The 23,794-nt window shown below is 40.1% G+C and overlaps 1 protein-coding gene and 1 pseudogene across 3 annotated transcripts in view; one reads left to right on the top strand and one right to left on the bottom strand.

The window, feature by feature from the left end:
• TMEM135 (transmembrane protein 135) overlaps nt 1-23,794 on the bottom strand; it is a 368,866-nt gene that overhangs the window by 255,814 nt on the left and 89,258 nt on the right. Inside the window, exon 1 of one of the 3 annotated variants that reach the window (XM_066248596.1) lies at nt 18,511-18,796. The exons of 1 other annotated variant lie outside the window; for it this stretch is intronic. In XM_066248596.1, the coding sequence (XP_066104693.1) occupies nt 18,511-18,651 (141 nt within the window). In that variant the 5' untranslated portion in view covers nt 18,652-18,796. Of the gene's footprint in view, nt 1-18,510; nt 18,797-23,794 lie in introns of those variants that run through there. One more of the 3 variants, XM_066248595.1, reaches the window with a different exon arrangement.
• LOC136319567 (cofilin-2 pseudogene) lies at nt 19,801-21,666 on the top strand (annotated as a pseudogene).

Raw genomic sequence — 23,794 nt, forward strand, 5'->3', positions numbered from 1 at the left:
ACATTGGATCATTTACAACAACATGGATGGACCTTGGTAACATTATACTGAGCAAAATAAGTAAATCAGAAAAAGCTGAGAACTATATGATTCCATACATAGATGGGACATAAAAATGAGACTCAGAGACATGGACAAGAGTGCGGGGGGGGGGGGGGGGGGGGTTACGGGGTGGCGGGGAGGAGAGGGAGGGGGCTGGGGGAGGGGAGGGGCACAAAGAAAATGAGTTAGAAGGTGACAGAAGACAATTGGGACTTTGGGTGATGGGAATGCAACATAATCAAATGTCAAAATAACATAGAGCCTGACCTGTGGTGGCGCAGTGGATAAAGCGTCGACCTGGAAATGCTGAGGTCGCCGGTTCGAAACCCTGGGCTTGCCTGGTCAAGGCACATATGGGAGTTGATGCTTCCAGCTCCTCCCCCTTTCTCTCTCTCAGTCTCTCCTCTCTCTCTCTCTCTCTCTCTCTCTCTGTCTCTCTCCCTCTCTTCTCTAAAAAAAAAAATGAATAAATAAAAATAAAAATAACAGAGATGTTTTCTCTGAACATATGTACCCTGATTTATCAATGTCACTCCATTAAAAAAAATCTTAAAAGAAAAAAATCAATAAAAAATAAGTAAATAAAATTGTATCTTTTTTTAAAATATGTGGTGCTAGAGGAATAGTTATCTATGTAGAACAAAAACTGACCCTGCCTCATACCATACACAAAAATTAGAGATGTATCATAGACTTAAATTTGAAAAATATAAACAATAAAGGATTTAGAAGAAAACACAAGCAAATATCTTCATGAACATTCCAGGTATAAGTCAAAAGACACAGACAGCAATCCAGCATAGTTTGTGATAAGCAAATATGGAGACAAACATGACTAACCCAAAAAAGCTATAGAAAGAAGAATGACACATAATCATGAGAGGCCCCAATTTAGGATTTTCTTTACAAAAAAATCACTAATCAACATCTTTCAGGCCTACACACACTTCATCATACTCATTATATTCCTCTGTCTGTTACCCATGCTATTGATGTGCCACATTTGCCACAGAGATGGTTGACTAGTACTGGGCTTGCAGTCTATGACCATGAACTAGAACAGTTAATTGGCCCTCAAAGGGGCTGGCCTCATGATCGTAGCCTCACTAGTACCAAACTTTAATTTAGCAATCTTTGCTAGTAGTCCCAGAGCTTGATCATTAACCCTCCTAGAAAATTATTTCTAAAAGGTCTGACAAACACTCTTTTTCCAGAAACAGTTGGCAATAAGAAAGAATTGATTTTGTTTTATTTATTTAATCTTTCTAAATGTAATCACTAACAAATACTGATTTCTTTAAGGCAGGGTCTCTCAACCAGAACTCTAATGAGATTTTGGACCAGATTCTTTGCTGTTGTGGACAACTATGCCACGCAGAACAGAATGTTTGACAGCACCCCTGGCTCCTACTCTGAATGCCAGTAGTATATACCCTGAGCTATAAAAACAAATTGTTTCCACGTTGCCAAATGTCTCCTAGAAGGCAAAATTACCCGTTCTTGAGAAAAACCAATTTAAAGAGAACAGCATAAGGAATTTAATTTTTAATGTTTGAATAACAGAATATTTTATGTATTTCACAAAGACTTATAACACTTATTATGTACCAGGCACTGCTCTAAACACCATACCAATGTCAATTCACCCAATCTTCATAATCTATGAGATTGGCACAATCATTACCCTCACTTCAGAGATAAGAAAACATGAGCAAAAAAAGAGAAGTCACACAGCCAATAAGCAGCAGAGCAGGAACTGAACACAGGTAAGAGGCTCCAGAGTCCATGCTCCTAACCACCATACCTGATGTGTAAGTAGGACATAGTTTTCTAGATGAGGAGAAATATCACTTACCCATAGCACATGTTACAAATAAAAACTTGTGATTTACTAGTCCCTATAGCAGTGATGGGCAATCTTCTGAGCTTGGTGTGTCAAAATTCGCCAAAAAACCGAGTATAACTGGGGTGGTGTGTCACTTCGAGAAAAAAACCATAATTTCACGATATTTATAGTTTAAATAACAGAAATGTAAAATTGTAATATATAACTATTTAATAAACCAAAAACTAATTATTTAATTTACCTGCTTAGTGACTTCTTTTTTCATCTGTCACTGGGTTTCTTTTGTTGGTCTTGATATTATTTAACTTGTGTGGGGTGCCGTGAACTAAGATAAGTGAGGGGGAGGGGGAATTCTTTAACTAACCTGCCTATTAGTGACTTTTTTGTTGCTGAATTTCATTGGCTAAATCTTCAGTTGAAGGTTGGTATTTTGTAAACTTCAAGCCCCAAGCAAGCGCTACTAATTTCATCTGTCAATCTGTTTCTTTTATTGGTTTTGATATTATTTAACACTAAGAATAAGGTCTTACAAAAGTACGTAGAGGAAAAAATTGTGAGTAAAGACATTGCTATATTTTTCAGGGTGCTAAAAGTGTCTGGTAATCGATTCCAGGCACTCCAAATTTCCTGTTTGTAGTGGCACTCCTCTTGATTCTCCAAGTGGCACCTTTCCAGATTCTCAAGCTTTGACCTCAAGTCAACAAACACCTGAGCCCAGAAGCTATCTTGAAATTCTGCAAGTTGCATCTTATGTAAATTAAGATGGCTACTGCTATTTCTAATGGCGGGAAACGGCACCCATAGCACAGGCCCTCACCTCTCCCAGCCTCCCCCTTACTTATCTCAGTAATGATGGTCAATTAGAAATCCATAACACCCCAGAACAGTAGATTGGATGATGGTTGCTGTGGTTATGTGGTTGCTGGTAATGGCGATCACAGGGCCCCCAGAGATGCGTCCCCCAGGGCATTCTGCTGCTCCCTGCTCCACCAGCCGGAAATGAGGTCAAAGATCTCCTACCAGCCTAACTGGAAGTCCTGGAACTAGACGCTCTGTGCCGGAGTTCTGTTGTTTTGGCCTACAGACCTCTGGCACAAAGTGTCTACCCTACAGCAAATGTTTTATCCTCAGCTACTGCACCTGGTCGTGCAGGAGCCAAGGATGAAGCATCCTTCTCGGCATGCGGCCGCGTGTCATCGAAAATGGCTACGCGTATCAGTGCTGACACACGTGTCATAGGTTCGCCATCACAGCTCTATAGGAATTCAGGCTGCCCATTCTGAAAGTAAAAAATATAAAAATATAGGGAAAACACAACTGAGATATATTAAAAAACCTAACAGATTATTCACAAACTATATATGTGTGTGTATGTACATGTATGTATGTGTATATGTGTGTGTGTGTGTGTGTGTGAGTGTATATATATATATATATAAATACACACATACATATACACACACCAGTAGGCTAACCTGGGGAAGACTAAGTAAGGACTATAATCACTCCAGAATTACAATTTACATTCTCAATCTACAAAAGCTAAAAAGATGGACTTCACAACACTAGATTAGCAAATAAAAAGAATTAATCTCAATAGTAGAAAGTGGAACCAACCAGCTGTGCAGCTAACACCTCTGTGTGCCAAGACTCAGCATTTTTTAAATAAATGAGATGATTAAAATAAAATATTCAGCAGAGTAATTAGCACATAATAGGCACTTACAAATGTGAAATTTCCTTCACTCTGCACAATCTCTCCCTTCTCCAACCCCAGTCCCTTTTTATGTGGTGCAAGTTTGTTTTACTGTTTTGAAGAGATTTCCGTCTCTGATAAATAAAGATGTTTGAAAATATAAACGGCAATTAAAATAACTATAATGAACTCAAGTTATACTTCATGTCCTCCTCCCTCCTTCGCTTATAATGGATCTATAGATATTAGGAATGCTCACTGTAACCTAATTGTTCTATGTCAGGAAACAGCTGTACTGCATTACTCAGAGAAGTAGTCCTCATGAGAATCAAAACTAAACCCCATTTTTATAGTACCAACAAATTCAAAATAAAAATAGAGCTTCAATAAACAACTAAAGTAAGATACCCATAGTCAGACGACTTCCTATATTTTCTCTCTAATAAATTTCAACACCCTTTTAAAAAATAAGACCTCATTTTAAAAAACAGCATAATAAAGGAGGTAAAATTACTTTGTTGTCACAAATAAATTTATACAGCATGTACTGGTTAATTTTATGTGCCAACTTGACTGGGCCATGGGGTGCCCAGACATTTATTTGTCCAAACCTTATTGTGGGTGTGTGAGGGTGTTTCTAGATGAGATTAAAATTTTCAGTAGACTGAGTAAAGCAGATTGCCCTCCCTAAAGTGAGAGGGCCTCTTCCAAAGAATGGGAACAAAATTGCTGAGTAAGGGGAATTCCTGCCTGCCTATCCTCAAGCTGGGATATTAGTCTTTCCACATCTTCAGTCTCAGAACAAAACATCTGTTCCTCTTGAGTCTCAAGCCCTCAGGCTTTCAAACTAGAACTTACATCACCAGTCTCCTGGTTCTTAAGCCTTTGGATTCAGATTGGGTCTCCAATTTGCCAGCTGTAGACCTTAGTTTCTCAGCCTCCATAACTGCATGAGTCAATTTCTTATAATAAGCCTGCCCTACCCCGCCCCATCACTCTCTTTCAATACGGTGTGACAGACAGACAGACACACACACACACACACATACCCTTTTTGTTCTGTGTCTCTAGAAAACCTGATTAATATGCTACATTTAAATTGCTTCCAACATTTTTATTTTTAAGGTTAAAACTATAAGCTACAGAAGCCAAATTTAAATATCCAAAACAAAAAGACAAGAAACCAAGTAGCACAGACTAATATTTACATATTTCTTTACAATTTTAAAATATTTTATATATAGTATCTCATATGATTCATACAGCAAAGCATGAAGTAGTTTATTTACTTGATTAAATTTTGGGGGGTGACATTGGTTATTACGTGCTTCAAGTGTACAATTTCATAATATATCATCTGTATATTGCACTGTGTGCTCACCACTCAAAATTATGTCTCCTTCTGTCACCATGCATTTGACCCCCTTTACCCTCTTCAACCTCCCCCCAACTCCTTCCCTCTGATAACCACCATACTCTTATGTTGAGGTTTTTTTGTTTGTTCATTTGTTACTTTGTTTTATATACCTCACAAGTGAAATCATATGGATCTTAAGTCTTTTATGTCTGATTTATTTTGCTTAGCATGATACTCTCAAGATCCATTCATGTTGTTGCAAATGGCAGTATTTCATCTTTTCTTATAGCTGAGTAGTATTCCATTGTATATATGTATCACATCTTCTTTATCCAATCATCCATCCAAGGACACTTGTGTTGTTTCCATATCTGAATTACCATGAATAATACTGCAATAAACATAGGGGTATATATATCTTTACAAATAAAGGTTTTCAACTTATTCAAGTGGACATCCAGAAAAGGAATTGCTGGGTCATAGGGTAATTCTATTCTTAATCTTTCTGGAAGCCCCACAATGTTTTCCAAGGTGACTGTACCAATTTACATCTCTACCAGCAATGTACCTAAGGGTTCCTTTCTCTCCACATCCTCTCTAACACTTGTTATTTCTTCTCTTGCTGATAGCCATTTTAGCAGATGTGAGGTGGTATCTCATAGTGGTTTTAATTTGCATCTCCCTTATTGCTAGTGAAATTGAGCATATTTTCATATAATTGCTGGCCATTAGTATGTCTTCTTGGGAGAAGTGTCTTTTCAGGTCCTCTGTCCATTGTTAATCAGACTGTTTGTTTTCTTGTTGTTGAATTGTATGAGTTCCTTATATATTTTGGATATTAGTCCCATATCATAGGTATTGTTTGCAAATATCTTCCATTTTGGTTACTTTTTTGTTTTGTTGATGGTTTCTTTTGCTGTGTATAAGCTCTTTAGTTCAATACAGTCTCATTTATTTATATTTGCTTTTACTTCCCTTGCCATTGGGATCAAATTAATAAAATCCTCTCTGAGATCAAGGTCCATTAGTTTAATACCTATGTTTCCCTTTATGTATGTCTTTGATCCATTTTGAGTTAATTTTTGTGTATGGTATCACACAGCAGTCTAGTTTCACTCATTTGCATGTGCATTTCCAATTTTCCCAGCACCATTTATTGAAGAGGCTTTCTTTTCTCCATTGTTTGTTCTTGGCCTCTTTGTCAAAAGTTAGTTGCCTGTATACAAATAGGTTTATTTCTGGGCTTGCAATTCTGTTCCATTAGTCAGTGTTCTTCCACCAATATCATACTGTTTTGATTATTGTAACTTTGTAGTTTAATTTAAAGTCAAGGCATGTAATAATAACTCCTACTTTGTTCTTTTTTCTCAGCATTGCTTTGGCTATTAGGAGTGTTTTATGTTTCCCTACAGATTTGATTTTTTTATTCTATTTCTTTGAAAACCACCATTGGGATTTTGATGGGGATTGTGTAAAATCTGTATATTGCTTTGGATAACATAAACATTTTTAACTATGTTGACTCTTTCAATCCATGAACATGCAATATCTTTTTATTTCTTTGTATCTTCTTCAAATTTCTTTTACTATCTTTCCATTTCCTTAATTTCATTCAATAATGTCTTGTAGTTTTCAATGTATAGGTCCTTCACATCCTTTGTTAAGTTTATTTCTAGGTATTTTATTCTTTTTTGTTGCAGCTGCAAAAAGAATTGTATTTTTCATTTCTTTTTCTGAAATTACATTTTTATTATGTAGGAGGAACTCAACAGATTTTTTTACAATGATTTTGTTATCTTGCAACCTTACTGTATTTGCTTATTGTTTCTAATAGTTTTTTTTGTGTGTGTGGAGTCTTTAGGGTTTTCAATATAAAGAATCATATCATTGGCAAAAACTGATAATTTTACTTCCTCATCATCAATCTAGATGCCTTTTACTTCTTTTTCTTGACTGCCCTTGGTAGGACTCCCAGTACTATGTTAAATACTAATGGAAAGAGTGGGCAACCTTGTCTCATTCCAGATCTCAGAAGAAAAGCTTTCAGTTTTCACCATTAAATATAATATTAATTGAGGACTTGTCATATCTGGCCTTAATTATGCCGAGGTACTTTCCTTCTATACCCATTTTGTTGAGTATTTAATCACTAACGGGTGTTGTATCATATCAAGTGCTTTTCCATATCTATTGATATTTATTCTTTATTTTGTTAATGTGGTATATCACACTGATTGATTTTCATATGTTAAACCATGCTTGTACCCCCGGAATAAACACCACTTGATCATGATATGTTATCATTTGAATGTATTGTATTCAATTTGCTAGTATTTTGTTTAGGATTTTTGCATCTATAGTCATCAGAGATATTGGTCTATAATTTTATTTGTGTGTGTGCATGTGCATGTTGTCCTTGCCAGGTTTTGGTATCAGGGTAATTCTGGCTTCATAAAGTAAGAAAGGAAGTATTGCCTCTTCAGTTATAAAGTAGTTCTATTTATAAATGAGAACCCTGAGGGTCATACTGTAACTTTTAGAGCAAAAGGAAAACTCAGATCTTATAACATATCCAATGCACTATAGCTTGCTGCCTCATGGTGTACAACCAGCTTATTCAAAATAAAACAAAAACCTAGGGCAACTTTGTTAATATATGGTAGCGAATACAAGCAAATCTTCAAAAGTTTCTCTTAGCCATTTATTATAAAGCTTCCCTATAATAAAAATCATACAATTAAGTTTTAGTGATGACCATCAAAACAAACTTTATAATATCCTTACTCTGTAAAAGGGCCACTTAAAAATTTATATGGAAGTTGACACAGGCTTTAAAGATAAACCTGAACATATACTTTAGATATAATATTGAGACAAAATATGATCAAGAACAGACTCAGATTAAGCCCGGCATACATCATAGCCATGTTCTAAACTGAGTAATATCAATATTTTTGGTAAAGGGACAGTCTTGAAAATATAGAACTGTTACTTTGACTTATGATAAAAATCACCATGAAATACAATAATCTTAAACCAAACATTTTTATGCCCTGCCCCTTCTGATACTTAAGTACAAATATCATGAACACTAACATAAAATACCTTAATTAATGAAAAAAGATTTTAATAATACACTTCTTAATGAAGAACTTTATTCATATAAAAATAGAAGGTATATACAAATATTCCAGTCTCTCCAATAAGAATATTGGGTGTATTGAACTGAATCCTCAAAACAGAGCTCAAGCAAACAAATAATTCAAGCCACGGAAGTAGAGACAACGTGAGCAAGAGAAGAAATTACAGCTATCAGAGGACTATGCTGACTAAAATATACCAAACTGTCTCACCATTTTTTTGAGGTTTAAATTTCACTAACGGAAGAACAGAAGACAAGTCATTCTCAAAAGGTTTAAACTGCACCAGCACTCACACATTGGCTAAAACTAATTCATACTGAAGTCTAAAAATTAACCTATCAACTATCTAATAGGTAAAAAAAGCCCTGACTATTTTTTCATGGGGATAACCCTGACTATCTACCTAAACCAGAAGAGAATTTCAGCCATAAAATTAACCAAAGGCAAAAAAGAAACAAACAAAAAAACAACTCTATAAAGATGCTCACCTACCCAGACCTCACAATTTTAAAATAACCCTGATTACCTTTAAAGGGGTTGAAGACAAATAGAGGTTGTTAAAAGTTTTTCTAACGCGTAACTAAAATTTTCTGACTACCTCAACTTAAAATATAGATTAGAATAGAGGTTCAATTTCGGAGAATCTGTTAATCAAGGTATTTGTATGCCCTGAGATGTTTTATTACTGCATTGGCTTCAAGTTTAAGTAAAGCCCAAAGTCTAAAGGGAAGAAATAAAATTCTTGGCTAGGATATTGAATTTAAGAAATCATCAAATACAACCTATCTTTCTATAAAGTAATGGCCTAGTATACAATCAGCTGATGTATATTCATATACTCATTATGCTATTTTGTTGGAAAAGCCTTCCCAAACCCACACTAGAATGGGTCCTCTTGAAATACTCTCTAGTATAACACCCTGTACTTTTAAATAGCACTATCACAGTTGAAATTTTTTATATATTTCTTTTAAGCTTATCTTCCCCCTTAACTGTAATGTCCACATACATCTACTTGCCAGATTTCTGGCACTGTAGACAATGTTACTAAAGAATGAGATGAGGACAGAAAAGAGCGCGTGAGAAGAAATGAAGATCACAGTAACATTCCAGCCCTCCAAATAAAACTGGGAGCACACTCTGAAATTCAGACTGATCCTGATTAATTCAATGTCATCGGGTTTGAGGGTTTCTGAGGTACAGGCTTACTTTCTTTAAGGTTTAGAAATCAAGAATGATCAGAACAAGCCTTCCCCTGTCACTGCCAACAGATACAGAATCCTTCAAAACAACTCCCAAACTGGACTAATCACAATCCAAACCCCAAAGATCTAGTTGGAATCCAGAAACCAAAGCAACCTGACACATGTAATGAGCCAAAAGACTATACAAAATAAATGGTAATAGGAGCTTGCTCGCTCTCGGTTCCTGAGATTAGCATTAGAGGAGAGAGCAGAGAAAAGAGAGCAGAGAAAGGCCATGTGGAGGAGGCCAGGAGAAGCAGCCAAGATGGCAGAATGCTGAGGGAGATGCCAGTTTGTGCAGTTTGTGCAGGAGAAGGAGATGGGGAACAGAGGTGAATAAGTCTGGTGAGCTAGGAACCTTTGATTTTAGGAAACTCGGATAAATCAATAGCTTTCTGAGCACTGAATGAGTGGGCTTTGGAGCCCAATGAGTGTTTTTACTTGCCCGTCAAATGCAAGCTAGGATTAAAGCTAATGGCCCACCAAAAAAAGAAAAAAGAAAAAAGGGTAATAAGCTGAGAACACTGTAAATTCAGCATTCTTATAAAGGAACCTGCTCTAATTTGATGACACTTGATCTATCATTCTTCCTTCTTTTCATGTTTTTTTCACACATAAATTCATTTTACTGAATAATTTTCAATGCTGTTGAAAGCAAAATTGCTTTCTGTATTCATTCACTCAATTGTTGATTCTCCTAAAAGATAATTATGAGAGCCTCATATATGATTTCTAACATCAACTTACAATACTAACTAGAATACCTAATAAATAAAATTCATTAGCAAATACTTAACTATAGTCCTAGTTTCCCAAGATGAAACAGATTTATCTCATATTATGCATAAAGGAAAAAATACACAAAGTATCTCAAATCAGAGAAGGGGGAAAAAAAAGTATCTCAAATCATAACACTCTTTCAGTGAAAATCAATCAGAAGGAAAAAGGCTAAGATTGGTGATTAAACAAAAGAATTTAAAAGTTTGACCTACAATCAACAGAAATTCAAACAAATCTTTAATACAATATTATGTATGATAAAAGATTTTAAGACTTAATTATCAAAGCATCAATTTTATGCATTTAATATATATTATGAATATATATAATATGAATCTATATGAACATACAACATTATATAGCATATAATGCTATGAATTATTATGTGCTTAGTACAGTTCTTGGGAATATAAACATATTTCACATTCACTATACTATACAAGTAATGCAAGAAATTGTACGAACACATTTTGAAAAGACTTTCCAAAACATTTTATTTAGCTCCTTATTAAGTAGTCACTTTAATTAATTCCCCTTTCCTAATTATCACCTAGTACAGTGCCTGGTAGATACTCAATAAATACTTGATGAATAAATTACAAACTTATTATCAAAGTCATCACATTTTTATCAGTAGCAAAGCTTATACAGATAGAGTTATGGAACATAAGTTTGTGTTCTAGACTTTCAATCCAGATTCTTTCATAATCAATAAGAGCAATTATTCATATGCTATTGCTTATGAACAAATATGAGGCAAGTTTTTTTTCTCTACTCATTCTCTCCTTAGTAATGTTCATTTCCAGCCCTGGCTAGTTTGCTCAGTCAGAGCATCATCCTGAAATGACAAGGTTGCGAGTTGGATCGCCAATCAGCGCGCGCATGGGAAGCAACCAATGAAGGCACAGCTCAGTGGCATAACTAATGAATGCTTTGCTTCCCTGTCCCCTCTCTCCCTTCCATCTCTTCAAAAAAATAATCAATCAATCAATAAAAAAATTAAGCCCTGGCTGGATAGCTCGATTGGCCAAACATTGTCTTGAAGCACAGAGGTTGATTGGTTCCACCCCTGGTCAGGGCACATACAAGAACAACTCGATGTTCCTGTCTCTCTGTCTCCCTAATTCTGTCAAAAAAGAGAAAAGGAAAGGAAAGGAAAGAAAAGAAAAGAAAAGGAAAGGAAAGGAAAGGAAAGGAAAGGAAAGGAAAGGAAAGAAAAGAAAAAGAGAAAAGTTAAGTTTATGTTTTTTGACAATTCATTGTCCAATTTAAGACATTTCCCAGAAATCAAGATATCTGTTCTCAATAACAAAACTTAGATTACAAAAAATATAAACAGTGTGATTATATCTACTGGACATCAATAAGCAAAAGGGGAAATGGTATGAAATGCAATCAAACAAGCAACAGCCAGATCACATAAGGCCCTGTAGGCCACGGCAAAGATTTTCACATTTTACTGAGATAAAAAGACAGAGTTCTTTGTTTTTGTTGGTGGTGGTGGTGTTGTTTTAGAGAAGAGAGAGAGAGATGGGGCAGAGCAGGAAGCATCAACTCCCATATGTGCCTTGACCAGGCAAGCCCAGCATTTTGAACTGGCGACCTCAGCATTCCAGGTCTACACTTTACCCACTGCGCCACCACAGGTCAGTCTGAAACTCAGTTCTGAGCAGATGAATAACAAAAGATGATTTATATTATTAAAATTATATGAGATAGGCATTTTGCCCCCATTTTATAAAGAATACTGAGGTTCCCATACAAAAGTTTGTAAGTTTCAGGACCAAGAGTCAAGCCCACACTCTTCCCACCTCTTAACAATATCTGCTGAAACTCCCCCTGCTCAAGACTTCTCTGCAACACTCTACTCAACCTCTCCATATTAACTGCTTCTTTCTTTTTTGTTCTCCCTCTACTCCAAAAATGAGCATTCCCCAGGCTGTCTTCTCTTTCTAAACATTCACTTGACCTAAGGACTTCTTTCTAGTTGACCTACCAGAGCTTCAACTTTCTGAGGCTACCTTAACCTAGATTTCTAGCCCCACGTTCTCTCTAGAAAAACCAGCTCTACATTTCTCAGTGCCACTTGGTCATTTGCCACTCAAACACTGCACTAGTAGCTAAAACCCAATATATCCCAAAGAACTCTAGCACATTGCACTAAAAATGCTTTACCGAAGCACTGCCTTCCATGCATCCTACTAAGGCTTAGAATCCCCTAACTTCATTTGACTCTTTCCCTTACTTTACATTTGAGCCATTAAATCTAACAGGTCTATATACCACTGTCACATCACCTTTATGACACAACTTCAAACATATTACCCCTTGTTGGCAACCTTTACTAATTGACAACTACATCCAGTAAAGCCTAAATTCCATCTGCCTCAAAGCGTACTACTAGGCATATTCTACCCTACCTGAATGTCTTTGCTCAAGCCATTCCACCACCATTTCTACCTTTCCAAATGCTACTTTTCCTTCAAGGCCACTACACTGCCACTTCTCCCTTTAAGCTTCTCCTTATCTCCCAGTCAAATATGATACTCTACCACTGATCTCTGATCTCCCAAAACATTTTATCTGTAGCATACAGTATTTATCTCGTGAATTTTTATTACAGGCTCACACATGCTAGTTTATCCTAGACTATAAACTCTCAATGAAAGTACAGTATGCTCACTTCATTTTCTTATTTCGTTACTATATCACATAGTCCATAGGCTGCTCCTATACGAAGCACCCTGAAAATAGCAGAGTCAATAAATAACTGACAAGTAAACAGAAAATATTAAAATACCAATAGGAAAGGTGCAGCTATTACTAATCCTAATTATCAAATCTCAGTCCTCCTTCATTAGCATATTTTTTTGTATTTTTCCGAAGTGAGAAAGTTGGGGGGAGGGAGGGATGGACAGACAGACTCCCGCATGCACGGGCCCAACCAGGATCGACCCAGCATGCCCACCAGGGGCGATGCTCAGCCCCTCTGGGGCGTTGCAGGCCATGAAGCCATCCTTAGCACCCCGGCCAACTTTGCTCCACTGGAGCCCTGGCTGCAAGAGGGGAAGAGAGAAACAGAGAGGAAGGAGAGGGGGAGGGGTGGAGAAGCAGATGGGCGCTTCTCCTGTGTGCCTTGGCCAGGAATGAAACCCAAGACTTGCACATACCAGGCCAACGCTCTACCACTGAGCAAACTGGCCAGGGCCTAGTGTATATTTTTTCATCAATATTTATCAGCAAAGAATCAAAAATATGTTTTAAAGAGTCAAAAATTCATGACAAATATAATTTTCTAAATAGTAAATAAGTCTAGTTACCCAAAATAACCTGTCACATTGAATCAACTAGAGAGTTGGGTATGAAGACAATCTGATGAAAAACTTGTTACGACAGAGAGTACCAGTGTAAACCTGGCTCCCTCGTTCCTCCAGGAGGATTTTTCTCTCTACCAAAATGTATTACCAACTTTCTTGAAGAGGATAAACTTTACCAGAGGAGCACTCCTTTTGATTTGAAGAGAACTTTCTAGTGACTAAGCAAAAAGAAATAATGCTGGCATTGAAAAATAGTTATTAATGATTTGAAGGGTTTTTAATTTTTATAAATCAACCAAATATCTGTTTTATTAAGAATCTACTCACTCAGCCTGACTGGGGAGTCAGTAGATCCCTGACTACTGCAGGGGTGCGCAGTGGATAAAGCATCAGCCTGGGACGCAGAGAACCCAGGTTTGAAACCCCGAGGTTGTTGTCTTGAGCATGGTCTCACCAGCTTGAGCGCGGGGTCGCTGGCTTGAGCATGGGATCTTAGACATGACCCCATGGTCACTGGCTTGAGCCCAAAGGTCACTGGCTTGAAGCCCAAGGTCACTGGTTTGAGCAAGGGGTCACTGGCTTGGGTGGAGCGCCCAGGTCAAGGTACATGTGAGAAAACAATCTATAAACAACTAAGGTACCACAACGAAGAACTGATGCTTCTCATCTCTCTCCCTTCTAGTCTGTCTGTCCCTCTGTCTCTGTCTCTCTTACTAAAAAAAAAAAAAGAAAATATCTACTAACTCAGAAACATGAACAGTAACAGATCATAATTATTGAAAGCCTATATTCCAATATTTATTTTTTTTATCCCTAATCTATGATAACTAAAGGATCAAATAGAAGTATGCCAGATTTGGCCAGCTATATTCAGAGACAGTTGCTACTATAAAAGGTGAGTTGAGAAAGTGTTTAGTGCAATAGGAAGTCTTCAACTTCCAACTATGAATGATGTGCTGGAACTGTCCTTGCACTCAGGAGATCAGCCAAAGAATAACAACTAAGAAGTCACATATAAAAACAAGTTCAACAAACTCAAAATGTCATGTTAATGAACAGAAAAATTCACCATTTAAGTGCTCATTTAAAAGAAAGAGACAAAATGACTGTTATACCTCCAAAGGAACAAATATTTATAGTATAAAAATTATCATTTATTCATTGAATAAACAGATAAAAAGAGTCCCTCAACTCCACCCCCTAAACTAGGCTTCAGGCAAAAAAAAATCACAGGGGTATTATTAAGCACTTACTGAATAAGTGGGCTAGTGCCGAATACAAACCACCATTCTAACAGGTAATAGAGACACTGATTATAATGAATGAATTATTTTAATAATAATAGCAATACTTTATTAGGTCTCTATTCTGTGATCGCTGCTATTCCTGCACACTGTTATCCAATTTACATCCTCACAGCACTCCTAAAACATGGGTATAATAACCTTCTGCAAAAAAAAAAAAAAAAAAAAAAATGACTACATCATAAACTAGAAAATATGTAATACATCTTCAATGCATTATTTCACTCAATCCTTACAGAGAAAGACAAAGTAACGTGAAAAAACAAACAGCTAGTAATCAACAGAATCAAGATTCAAATTCACACATCTCTAACCCCTTTTAAAAGTCCACTTCAGCCCTGGCTGGTTGGCTCAGTGGTAGAGCGTCGGCCTAGCGTGCGGAGGACCCGGGTTCGATTCCCAGCCAGGGCACACAGGAGAAGCGCCCATTTGCTTCTCCACCCCTCCGCCGCGCTTTCCTCTCTGTCTCTCTCTTCCCCTCCTGCAGCTAAGGCTCCATTGGAGCAAAGATGGCCCGGGCGCTGGGGATGGCTCTGTGGCCTCTGCCTCAGGCGCTAGAGTGGCTCTGGTCGCAACATGGCGATGCCCCGGAGGGGCAGAGCATCGCCCCCTGGTGGGCAGAGCGTCGCCCCATGGTGGGCGTGCCGGGTGGATCCCGGTGGGGCGCATGCAGGAGTCTGTCTGACTGTCTCTCCCTGTTTCCAGCTTCAGAAAAAAATGGAAAAAAAAAAATACCTTAAAATAAAATAAAAGTCCACTTCTTCCCATACCACCTGGGATCTTGGCATCTGGGGTTACACATGTAATCAACAACTACTCCTCACTGACAAAGGGCAAAGTGTTGCTACATGCTCTAGTAGGCCCAGCCACACATACAAATATAACTGAAACGAAACTGTCATCTTTAGTACCTGCAATGGACTCTGATATTTTCTGTTCTAGTGCATTTAAAATAAAATACTGGTCAATTCCCACTAACTTCATTTCACAACCACTTGTGAGTAGCAACCCAAAGTTTGAAATACACAGCTGAAAGGGATAGAGGCCAAATAAGATGGAGAATTTATCCTCAAGAAGAATTTATCCAGTTGAAAATACATATAAAACAGAAAAGCACAAACTGACAGGGTACTCAAAAGTTAGAAACTTGGATTCAATAATAGCAGCTTTATAGTTGTAATGAAGAGGAGATTATGTAAGGGGTTAAATTACAGTAATTTCTTGTAAGGGCTCAGTCACAGAATTTCCAGTAAGGGGTTAAGGTACTGTAGATAACTAGAAGCTTAGTTCACAACCTTAATCTTTACTCTGTTGCCTAAGAAATACAGGGAGTTCTCTTGCAGAAAGTTTCCCAAAGCGCCAGACCCCTGCCATTCTAGAGTAACACCAAGGACACCAGATAAACCCATGCCAGTTGTCAGAGGACATTCTGGGGAGGCAAGCCTGCAAACCGGATTCCCGACTCCCACACATTGTTACATGGCTAACGCACAGACATTTTTTTTCTTTACATTATTACTAACAGCCCCTGAACCCTATAAAAACCGCCAGCACTCGGAGCGTTAAGGCAGTTCCTTTGGACTGGAGTCCCCTGTCTTCTCAAGTGGCTGCAGTTTGAATTAAAGATATACCTAAACGGTCACTGTCTCTTGTGGACAAAAAAGGGTGACAGACAATACAAATCCTGGCCTGTTCCAGTAATAAAACCTTTCCTGACACCCCTGCCCCCACTTCAACTACTGGAATAGAAGATGTGCCTGTTGCTCCCCTGAACTTTCCTATCATGGAAGATACCAATAAATTGTTTTGGTTGCAGATATGACAACTGTCATGCACTCAACAAACAGTTGTTGAATCAAATGAATGAATGAAAAGGGCGCCATAAAAGTGCTATGGAGGCCCTGGCCGGTTGGCTCAGTGGTAGAGCGTCGGCCTGGTGTGCAGGAGTCCCAGATTCGATTCCCGGCCAGGGCACACAGGAGAAGTGTCCATCTGCTTCTCCACCCCTCCCCCTCTCCTTCCTCTCTGTCTCTCTCTTCCCCTCCTGCAGCCAAGGCTCCATTGGAGCAAAGTTGGCCCGGGCGCTGAGGATGGCTCTGTGGCCTCTGTCTCAGGTGCTAGAATGGCTCTGGTTGCAACAGAGCAACGCCCCAGATGGGCAGAGCATCGCCCCCGGGTGGGCATGCCGGTTGGATCCCTGTCAGGCGCACGCAGGAGTCTGTCTGACTGCCTCCCCGTTTCCAACTTCAGAAAAATACAAAAAAAAAAAAAAAAAATGCTATGGATTTTCAAAGGAGAAATTACATAGCATAAGCTTTCTCCTCACTTAGATCAAAACCATATAAAGGCTGAAACCATCTTTTTGTATTATTGAACATATCAAGAGTTCAAAAATGTTTGTAGATTTTTTTAAGAAAAAAAAACTGAACTACAGACTGGTCACAATTCCTGTGGTAAAACAAATCAACATAAATCTTTGCCAAAGAAAATCAAAGGAGAAATTTCCAGCCCCAATAAGTTTATTATCCGCCTCCACTCTCTATCTCTATTATTCAAAGAGTGGCTCTCAGTCCAGCAGCATCAGTATTACCTGTTAGACATGCAGAAATCGCAGGCCCACTCAGACCTAATGAATTAAAACCCTCATTTTACACAATTCCTCAGAGGATTCCTAACACACATTAAAGTTTAAAAAGCATCAGTCTATATGATAAAAATAAAACTGGTTTCTGGGAGTCTGAGAGAAACTTACCATCTTCTCCTTCATTATCTCTATAATACATAAACTGTGGAAGTACTATACAGTTATAGCTATGACATACTTCGAGGCATAGTAGGGTATAAATCCAAATTATTGCTCAATGTGAAAAATTGACCATCCAACGAATAATACTGAACGAAAAACTTTTAGGAAACATACAAAAATATGCCCTCTCCCTTCTTAGAAGACACACTCTATTGGACAAGAATATAAAGAGACTGAACTTTAATAACCAAAGTAGTAAATCTTTAATACCAAGGACGAGGTGAGAACATTTAAGAACAAACTTCCTTTCCAGTTCTCAGTGATACATACACATATTTCCAAATATTCTCTATTAAAAACTCCAAACTTAGATTGCCCTACATATAAAGCTAATAAAGGACCTAAATGACATAAAGTAAGATCTAATCACATTCACTCAAAGACTAGAACCACCTTTTAAATCACCATGCAAAATCTCAGCTGTCTACTTTGTGAACTTGCAAAAAAATTTTACAAAACCCTCAAGCCACATCTTGTCGTTCCAAACAGAAAAGATGTGGAGTCACTGGGACTTGAGGTCAAACATGCCCTTTAAAAAAATGGGGGTGGGGGCACATGAGGAAAGATTGCAGGCCATTTCTCATTGCCTCCCTGACCTCCCCATCTCCAAGCAGGAGAAAGCAAAAATAACGCAGGGCCCTGTCGTTAAAGTTTTCAGTGTTCTAAACTTAATCCCAGAGTTGGGAGCCCATCCTCTAACCAACAACAGGCATTTAGATGACAGCTCAACCTCTAACTCCCCTCCCCCTTCTCCCGTCCCGTGCAGGATTTGGGATATCCGCTCTTAGCGACGAGCCCCATCCCACCGCCCTCCCCCACCAAAATCAGAAAACAAACAACAACAAAAACCTATGGCCCCTCCAAATGAGAAAGTAACACAGGGCGAGTCCCTCAGGCCTTTCGGTAGCAGGACGGCACCCCCAGCCCATCATCCTCCACACTAAACTTCCCCGGGGAGAAGCTGACGGGTCTCACCAAGTACAGGGGGATATAGATCTTCAGGGACTCCTCCAGGGCGCCCCCAGTGATCTGCACGAAGGAAACCCCGCAGGAAGGGTGCCAAGTGTGGCCGATCTCGTAGCAGTTATGAGGGATGGACTTGCTGAACGCCGCCATGACGAGGAGTCGCGCGGAGGGGACGCCAAGGGGTGAGCCGAAGTTGGGAGGGGGTGGGGAGGCGGGACGCGCGCGCGCCCTACCACTGCGGGCTCCCGGGGCTGGTGGCGGGAGGTGGGGAATGGAGGGGAAAGGTCACGCACGCCGGGTTACTCAGGGCCGAAGTCCTCGGATGTTGAGGGCTCGGCGTATCGCAGCTCGAGGGGGCGGGGCGCGCACTGGGAGGCGGGGAGAGGCGGAGCGTGCGCGCTCCCGCAGGCTGTCCTCCGGCGGTGGCGCGAACTCGCCGCTCCGAAACCCGAGCGGCGAGGGGAGTCGGAGGTGTGACAGCGGTACTGCGAATCGCGCCTCTCTCCCGACACCGCGCGCCGGCCGCGCGGTGGAGAATGAGCGCCGGCGTGGATGTGCAATGTTGGTTACTTGGGTCACGTTCTACTCCAGTCTCTGTCCTCTACAAGCCCGGGCAAGTCAGTGGAAGAATGGGATTAAATGTATTTTGTTGGGAGCTGGTGAAGATGGTTGCCAGGGTAGAGCCTGGACAACTATACTCGCCAGCTCCCCTTCCCCAGAATGCCAGGTAATAACTAGTTAATGCTACCTGCTGGTTGGCACTGCGCTGCTCCCAACTGCTGGGCCTTCTAAGCTCTGTGGGACCTGAGAAGGCTTGAAAAATCTGTTTGCTATGTTCATACACTTCCTGTGTGGGGAAGGGGCAGTAGGTCATCTTGTACAAATCCCTGGACACTGAGCAGTCCTATCTATAGCATTCATTAAAAGTGCTCATCAGCCAAAGAATACACACAGTAGAGGCAGCAGAACTCATACCTGACTACAGGTTAGCCAACAACTGGCAAGACAAGGGACCTGTGCGGCCTATGAGTCATATAACCACTCAATGTCACAGCTTCCTTAGAATTCTGAATTGCATCGTTTCTTAAGGCAGGTTCCTTGAGGAATCTGATTCTAATCTACTTCTTCATTCATTCATTCTACAAATAGTTACTGAGCACATACTATTCTCCAGGAACTGTTCTAAGTTTTGTAGATTCAGATGTAAAAAGAGGACAAAGTTTCTGCCCACCTCTCCTCACCCTTCCACTGCCCCAGAGCCAGAGCCTGAGCTGCCACTACAGCCATAGGCATTGTACAATGGTTTATGGAGTTACAATGAGTGATAAAGTCACCAAAGTTTTTTTGTTTTTGCTTTTAAGTGAGATAGAGAGATAGACTGTTGCAGGCACCCCACCTGGGATCCACTTGGTAACCCCTGTCTGGGGCTGATGCTCAAACTAGTCAAGCCACTGGCTGCCAAAGGGAAAGAGAGACAATGGGGCAAAGGAAATGAAGAGAAGCAGATAGGTGCTTCTCGTGTGTGCCCTGACCAGGGATCAAAACAAGGATATCTGTATGCTGGGCCCATGCTCTATCCATTGAGCCAGCTGACCAGGGCCCAAGATTTTTAACAATATTGTCAACTGCTGGTCTCTGATGTCAAGAGCAACAGGAATTCCCAACGTGGGCTGCGGTGAAGAAGGAAACTTTATGGAGTGCAAACAGTTCAATTGTGATACAGCACAGCTGTGAAATAGCTCAATACTGTTACAACTCAATTATAAAACAGCACACGCTGTGGAACAACACTACAGCAAGGTGGCCCTGGGACCAGGCCCTTTCACTGCTAGACAGCTCCACCTGCTCTGGTCTGCAGTGCTCTGCCCTGTGCTGGTCTGCTGAAGCTAAGAAACACAGGCTATAGTCTTCTGTGGATAAAAAAAAAAAAAAATGTGAGAGGGGAGCTAACTTATATAGACAAAAGTTTGGGCACCTGGTTCCTAATTGGTTTATCCTCATGCAGATAAGGATTCCAAATCCTCACAGTTTGGTCCAAAAAAGCACTGTCCTGATAATCAGAATGGAGCCTCTTTGACTGATTGGTGAGGATGCTGACAGGGATATAACTGTGCAGCTCCCATTGGATGGTGAAAGTCTCAGTCCTATTGGTTGAAATGCCATTCCAGGAACTCTTTTAGCAGGACTGGCTTATATGACAGGAACACAGTGGAGGCAGGCAGCTTAGTTCAGGATTCTACATGAAAGGCAGTTTGCATGAGAGGCTCCTAAGAAGAAATGGCTGAAGGCTCTCTTTTTTAAATTTGAGCACAGTTAAGCTACCTCGAGTTCTTGTTGGTAGGTATCTTCTTTCTCAGGGTCCACAATATGAAAGTAAGGCAATCTTCTGCTCAGTAACACACCAAAAAATGAAAGAGCCTGACCAGGCCGTGGCGCAGTGAATAGAGCATCTGACTGGGATGCAGAAGACCCAGGTTCGAGACCCCAAGGTCGCCAGCTTAAGCATGGGCTCATCTGGTTTGAGCAAAGGGTCGCCAGCTTGAGCATGGGCTCATCTGGTTTGAGCAAAGGCTCACCAGCTTGAGCCCAAGGTCACTGGTTCAAGCAAGGGGTTACTCGGTCTGCTGAAGGCCCGCGGTCAAGGCACATATGAGAAAGCAATCAATGAACAACTAAGGTGTTGCAACGCGCAACGAATAACTAATGATTGATGCTTCTCATCTCTCTGTTCCTGTCTGTCTGTCCCTGTCTATCCCTCTCTCTGACTCTCTCTCTCTGTAAAAAAAAAAAAAAAGAAAGAAAAGAAAAGAAAGAAAGCAGTTTTCTTCTGCTTAAACAGGGACAAAGCAAATAATTGCAAAGGAAGCAAAGTAGATCTTGGTGGGTGACATTGGTGACACTGTAGAGGGCCCCAGCATATCTTTTGTGAAGTTGCTACTGAAAGAGTCTAAGAAAGAATACTTAGTGTTTATATTTTGAGCTCCTGAAAGTACACCTTAGAAAGCATGGTGATTTATGCTAGCTCTAAATACGCCATTAATAAAAATAAACTGGTATTAAATATGAGTGGCAAGTGTAATAGCTTGGATGATATTAAAGATGTTCATCCCTTAGAGAGAAATGGAAGGCCATGTAATAGCCTCACTTGAAGAAAAACCCTTATAAAATGATAGTCAAATATCATCTGAATGTTAAGAAGCTTCCACTTCTTCAGGTCAGTCAATTGGAATAGCATTAGGGTTTTTTGTTTGTTTGTTTGTATTTTTTCTGAAGCTGGAAACGGGGAGAGACAGTCAGACAGACTCCCGCATGCACCCGATCGGGATCCACCCAGCACACCCACCAGGGGCGAAGCTCTGCCCACCAGGGAGCGATGCTCTGCCCCTCCAGGGCGTCGCTCTGCCGAGACCAGAGCCACTCTAGCGCCTGGGGCAGAGGCCAAGGAGCCATCCCCAGTGCCCGGGCCATCTTTGCTCCAATGGAGCCTTGGCTGCGGGAGGGGAAGAGAGAGACAGAGAGGAAGGGGGGGTGGTGGAGAAGCAAATGGGCGCTTCTCCTATGTGCCCTGGCCGGGAATCGAACCCGGGTCCCCCACACGCCAGGCCAATGCTCTACCGCTGAGCCAACCGGCCAGGGCCTAGCATTAGGTTTTATTTTGTTTTTTTCCCTTCCAAATAGGCTCTTCCAAAACAAAGAATCAAATATTCATTTAAGCAGCCTATCAGTGATTGACATTAAACTGTTTAATACCGTGACCTTAACATAAAACCCAAGGAATGCTTTCCCATCATATTTTAGCTGAAACAAGTGGTTATCTGCCTCCCTTGCAGCAAGCACTACAATGAATTTGATTACCAATGTGAATAGCTTAGAACACTGCAAAGGGTAAGCTAACTGACTGTTCTACAACTATAGTTCTAGAGAGGGAAGATGGAAAATAAACAAGAAAACTAAACAAGATAAGATAGGTGTAATAATAATAAGATAAACTCAATAAGATAATACAAGATAGTTGTTTAAAGGAAACGAAAGAGGATTACTCATTAAAGGAAAATCCCAAAATAATAGTGGCAAAGCAATAAAATTTCTCTCTCTCTCGAGTAAATATAAACTGACTTAGGCTAAGATATTGGTTCTGTAACCATCAGGGATCCCAGACTCCTGAAAGTTTGCTCTGCGAACTGTAATCTGTGATTTCCACCCTAATTTATAAGACAGCTGCTTCACTTGAGCCATGACATCCACATGCTAGCCAGGAAGACCAGCAAAAGAGGAAGAGAGCACATACTTCCTCTCTTTAATAAAACTGCCCAGAAGACCCATGCAAAATACTTCTTATATCCCACTGGCCCAAGCTTAGTCACATGGCCACATAAGAGAAGCTAGGAAATGTAGTCTTTGTTTATTGGTTGGACACATGCCCAGCTAACTTTTCTGGCATTATTACCGAGAAAAATAAAAAGAACAAATATTGGGGGTAACCAGCAGTGTCTTCCACAGTTCTATGCATCTGGCTACCCAACTATCTGAGTACATCCTGCTTCCCACAGATAAACATACCTTCCCCTTCACAAGGGGGACAACCTGAAGTCCCATGCAGTTACCCTATCCTGCTCAAATTCCGGCAGCTTCCTCTAAGCTAAATACAGTTCTCATGTTAAGTTATCTCCCCCATTAACACACCCAATATACAATAATAAAATAGGAACAGTTCATTGTAATTATTTTTTTTAATTCTCCAGTGCAAAATATAAGTCAGAAACATGGCATAAACTTGTTCTCAGAAATTATAGAAATTGTAGCACAGGCTTATCCTACTTAATTTCATTATCTATCTGTGAAAACCTGATGTTCTGCAAGAAAATGCTAAATGGGAGTCTATTTTTAAATCAGAAAAAAAAATGAAATGTTACACATCAACCTTAAAATTGCTAATGTGTTTAAAATAAAGCAAAATGTCAAATATAAGTACCAAACTATCATGTTAGGATGTGTAGTATTTAAAGAATAGCATTTTAGGCCCTGGCCGGTTGGCTCAGTGGTAGAGCATCGGCCTGGCGTGCAGAGGTCCTGGGTTCGATTCCCGGCCAGGGCACACAGGAGAGGCGCCCATCTGCTTCTCCACCCCTCCCCCTCTCCTTCCTCTCTGTCTCTCTCTTCCCCTCCCGCAGCCGAGGCTCCAGTGGAGCAAAGATGGCCCGGGCGCTGGGGATGGCTCCTCGGCCTCTGCCCTAGGCGCTAGAGTGGCTCTGGTCGCAACAGAGGGATGCCTCGGAGGGGCAGAGCATCGCCC

Source organism: Saccopteryx bilineata, chromosome 1 (genome assembly GCF_036850765.1).
Source record: "Saccopteryx bilineata isolate mSacBil1 chromosome 1, mSacBil1_pri_phased_curated, whole genome shotgun sequence".
Classification (NCBI taxonomy): Eukaryota; Metazoa; Chordata; class Mammalia; order Chiroptera; family Emballonuridae; genus Saccopteryx; species Saccopteryx bilineata.